Below are 1,693 nucleotides of genomic sequence, written 5' to 3'. Positions count from 1 at the left end.
ATCTTCTTTAAGCAGTACCTGGGGGTTTTTTAGGGGAAGTATGGGAAGGTGATCACCATCCACCGGAGAGAGGTTAAAGCTCACAGAAAATCTGAACAGATCAGAATGCCAGACCATGTCCCCTCATTCTCCTCCCATCACTTTGCCTCACAGAACTTGCTATCCTGCCTGAATGCAAAAAGAATGTTGAGGGTTTCTGGTATCCAAGAATACCAGGAGAGACGTGGGAGGAGCTCAAAAAGGAAATCTGAGAAACCTTAAACACAGAAGCATGTCAGTCTGTGTTAAAGAGGAGGATGAATGGAAAATGGCTTTGATTTCAGTCGCAGGTATCCCCTCTAACTCTTGAATGTCCCTTTATCCATGAACAGGTCCCCATGTGCAGCTCCAGCAAATGTCCAACTGCAGCTCCATCAGGCACTTCCTCCTGCTGGCATTGGCAGACACACGGCAGCTGCAGCTCCTGCACTTCTGCCTCTTGCTGGGCATCTCCCTGGCTGCCCTCCTGGGCAACGGCCTCATCATCAGCGCCGTAGCCTGCAGCCACCACCTGCACACGCCCATGTTCTTCTTCCTGCTCAACCTGGCCCTCAGTGACCTGGGCTCCATCTGCACCACTGTCCCCAAAGCCATGCACAATTCCCTCTGGGACACCAGGAACATCTCCTACTATGGATGTGCTGCCCAGCTCTTTTTCTTTATGTTCTTCATCTCAGCAGAGTATTTCCTCCTGACCGTCATGTGCTACGACCGCTACGTGTCCATCTGCAAACCCCCGCACTATGGGACCCTCCTGGGCAGCAGAGCTTGTGCCCACATGGCAGCAGCTGCCTGGGCCAGTGCCTTTCTCTATGCTCTGCTGTATACAGCCAATACATTTTCCCTGCCCCTGTGCCATGGCAATGCCCTGGGCCAGTTCTTCTGTGAAATTCCCCAGATCCTCAAGCTCTCCTGTTCCTCCTATCTCAGGGAACAGGGGGTTCTTGCTTTTAGTGGCTGTTTAGGAGTTGGATGTTTTGTATCCATTGTTTCCTCCTATGTGCAGGTCTTCAGGGCTGTGCTGAGGATCCCCACTGAGCAGGGACGGCACAAAGCCTTTTCCACCTGCCTCCCTCACCTGGCCGTGGTCTCTCTGTTTGTCAGCACTGGCATATTTGCTCACCTGAAGCCTCCCTCCATGTCCTCCTCATCCCTGGATCTGGCCCTGTCAGTTCTGTACTCGGTGTTGCCTCCAGCCCTGAACCCCCTCATCTACAGCCTGAGGAACCAGGAGCTCAAGGCTGCAGTGTGGAGACTGGTGACTGGATGCTTTCAGAAACATTAAACTGAAAGCTAATTTTCTGGAAAAAACTTGTAATAAAAGTTATCTGCGATATTTCTTGTTGGTTTCATTCTGAAAATTCTAGTTCTTTGTTTTACTTTTTCATTATCAACCACAAAGAAATGTAATTGTGCCATTTCTCATTTGTGTCTCTCCACCTTCCCTGTGGCCACAGACTGTGTCAATGAGGGGTTGTGCTCTCAGTGGCATTAAAGAACATAAAGGATTTTCCAGCAGTTTTCTGCAGAGATGCCCTTTTGTTGCCTTCTCTGGAGCTGCAGCAGCAATGTCTGTGTGCAGAGCTGGGGGCAGATAAGGGCTGCCACAGCAGCTGTGCCCAGCAGCAGCAGCACTTGGTGTTGCCAGTGCTGC

At 50.9% G+C, this 1,693-nt stretch overlaps 1 protein-coding gene across 1 annotated transcript; it reads left to right on the top strand.

Moving 5' to 3' along the window:
- The first annotated feature begins 394 nt into the window (after positions 1-394).
- On the top strand, positions 395-1,324 carry LOC134434654 (olfactory receptor 14I1-like). Its single transcript, XM_063183294.1, has one exon. It carries the CDS (start codon positions 395-397, stop codon positions 1,322-1,324), a length of 930 nt encoding a protein of 309 aa, XP_063039364.1.
- The last annotated feature ends 369 nt before the right edge of the window (positions 1,325-1,693 follow it).

This window comes from Melospiza melodia, unplaced genomic scaffold (assembly GCF_035770615.1).
Source record: "Melospiza melodia melodia isolate bMelMel2 unplaced genomic scaffold, bMelMel2.pri scaffold_45, whole genome shotgun sequence".
Lineage (NCBI taxonomy): Eukaryota > Metazoa > Chordata > Aves > Passeriformes > Passerellidae > Melospiza > Melospiza melodia.
The sequence above is the reverse complement of the archived record's forward strand: the minus strand, read 5'-3'. Positions and strand labels throughout refer to the sequence as shown.

Coding starts and splice junctions, on each gene's coding strand:
- LOC134434654 (XM_063183294.1), top strand. CDS start 395: ATGTCCAACTGCAGCTCCATCAGGCACTTCCTCCTGCTGGCATTGGCA.